This window comes from Egretta garzetta, unplaced genomic scaffold (genome assembly GCF_000687185.1).
Source record: "Egretta garzetta isolate BGI_Z169 unplaced genomic scaffold, ASM68718v1 scaffold1021, whole genome shotgun sequence".
NCBI lineage: Eukaryota > Metazoa > Chordata > Aves > Pelecaniformes > Ardeidae > Egretta > Egretta garzetta.
In genome coordinates, this window is record NW_009258752.1 from 129,147 (window position 1) to 130,931 (window position 1,785).

General features: G+C 61.3%; 1 protein-coding gene across 1 annotated transcript in view; it reads right to left on the reverse strand.

Moving 5' to 3' along the window:
* The window catches only part of LOC104135422 (glycine receptor subunit alpha-4), a 9,227-nt gene extending 8,108 nt beyond the window's left edge, over positions 1–1,119 (reverse strand). Inside the window, exons 1-2 of the mRNA XM_035888800.1 lie at positions 1,041–1,119; positions 586–653 (exon numbers count right to left, since the gene is read on the reverse strand). Coding sequence (XP_035744693.1) covers positions 586–653; positions 1,041–1,119 — 147 coding nt within the window. The remainder of the gene's footprint in view (positions 1–585; positions 654–1,040) is intronic.
* Positions 1,120–1,785: the final 666 nt, after the last annotated feature.

The following is a 1,785-nucleotide window of genomic DNA, read 5'->3' on the forward strand; positions in this document are numbered from 1 at the left end:
CAGGGGGGGCTCAGGAGCCTTCCCATGCTATTGGTAGCTAGGGGAAATTAAAACCCCAGAGCCACAGCAGCCAACAGGAGGAGGAGGAGGACCACTAGCTGCTGCCTACAGCATTCCTCACAGGGGTCTGTGGCCCTGTTGGGAGTTGATGGTATTAAGGCTTTGCAGCAGCTCAAATAGAGAATTTTTAGCCCTGTGGCTTCCTCAGAGAAGTTCCTTGTGCACCCAAGGAGGCTGGGGATGCAGAACTCGCTTGCATTGTACAGCACCTACTGAGCCTGTGAACAGCAGGGAGCTACCGCCGGCTGCCTCGCTCCGACCCTTTGGGGTGTTTCTCCCAGCTCAAACACAGGGGAATGTGGCCCACACAGCCAAGCTCTGGTTAGCTGACCCCAGAAAAGCCACAGCCATTTGCTGTGGTTCTGCATGTCCCCACTGCAGTGCCATGGCTCCAGAGAAGGGCTCACAGGACCCCTGCAAGCATGGCCACAGGTTTGAGCACTGGGACCCACATGCTCCCTGGCAGAGCCACTGCCAGCCCCGAGGCGCTGGGAGAGGAGCTCGTTGCACTGGCAAAACCCTCACCATGGTGGTCTCAGTGACGGAGCCGAAGCTGTTGATGAAGATGTTGCACGTCACGTTGACAGGCGGACCTGGAAAACAGCGTGAAGCCTCCTCTCACCACTGGCCAGGGAGACACATGCAATGCACAGGCACATGTGGGGATGCTGCTTCCTGCACGCACTGTGCAGGTGAATGCACACGAGCATCCCCCTGCCCGCTGGGGTCACCCGCAGAGCGTGCTGAGGTGAGCTCCAGCACACCCTGCCAGCACTGCAGCCACCCATGCTGCCAGGCAAAGCAGGCACACACAGGGCGGCTGTGATCCTAGGGGCAGTTGGGACTCTAGGGAGGGTGGTGGGACAGAGGGACGTGGGTCAGGGTCCTTCCCCCAAACCCATAGCTGCCTGTTCCCTGGTTTTGGGCAGCCATAAGCATGGGTCGCTGCCAGGTTTGGGAGCCCCACGTCCTCCCCTTACCTTTGAAGTTGGGTCGAATCCGGGCGTCATACCTTGACGTTCGTCCCATAAGCTTGTCCAGGAAATCAGAAGGTGACATGGGCTGGGGCGAGCGTCGGGAAGCAGCTTTAATCTCCTCCCGCCCTGAGACCAGCCTGCGGGGCAGAGGCGGCAGGTTAGCTGCCTGCCAGCACCGGGGGTCTGCAGACACGTTTCAGCACCCTGTGGAGATTGCCAGCTGCCAGGGGAAGTGGCTGGGCCCCTGCTGCATCCACTCCAGTGCCGAGTCAGCGTGCTGACCCCGGGACCCTTTCCTTCTTCCGCTGTAATCCCGGCAGCTCCCTGCCTCGCCTGCCACAGCCTGAGTGCCACGTGCCCACGTTTTGCCCATCCCCCTGCCAGCAAAGCCCCTGCCCGCCGTGTCCCCTGGCATGGCATTTGGGGATGGGTGCCAGGGCTGTGGTGGGGACAGGGCACAGTGCACGATGGCCTCATGCATGGCAGCCAGGCTCTGTGCCAGTGCTGGAGCGGGAAGGTGGGGAGGGTCCCTCCTGGGTTCAATTGCCAGCCCCAGCTTGAGCTGCTGAGCAAACATCCATAGCCTGCCTGGCATAGACTCATGGCTTGAGGGGCTTGGGGGACACAACATCCCGCTCTAAGCCGTGGGCTCACCTGGCGTGAATGAGGAGGTGCCCAGGAGCGCACCTGGGGTTGTGACACCTTGCCAGGGGCCAAGGCAATGTGGCAGGAGAGCAGCAAAGCCCAC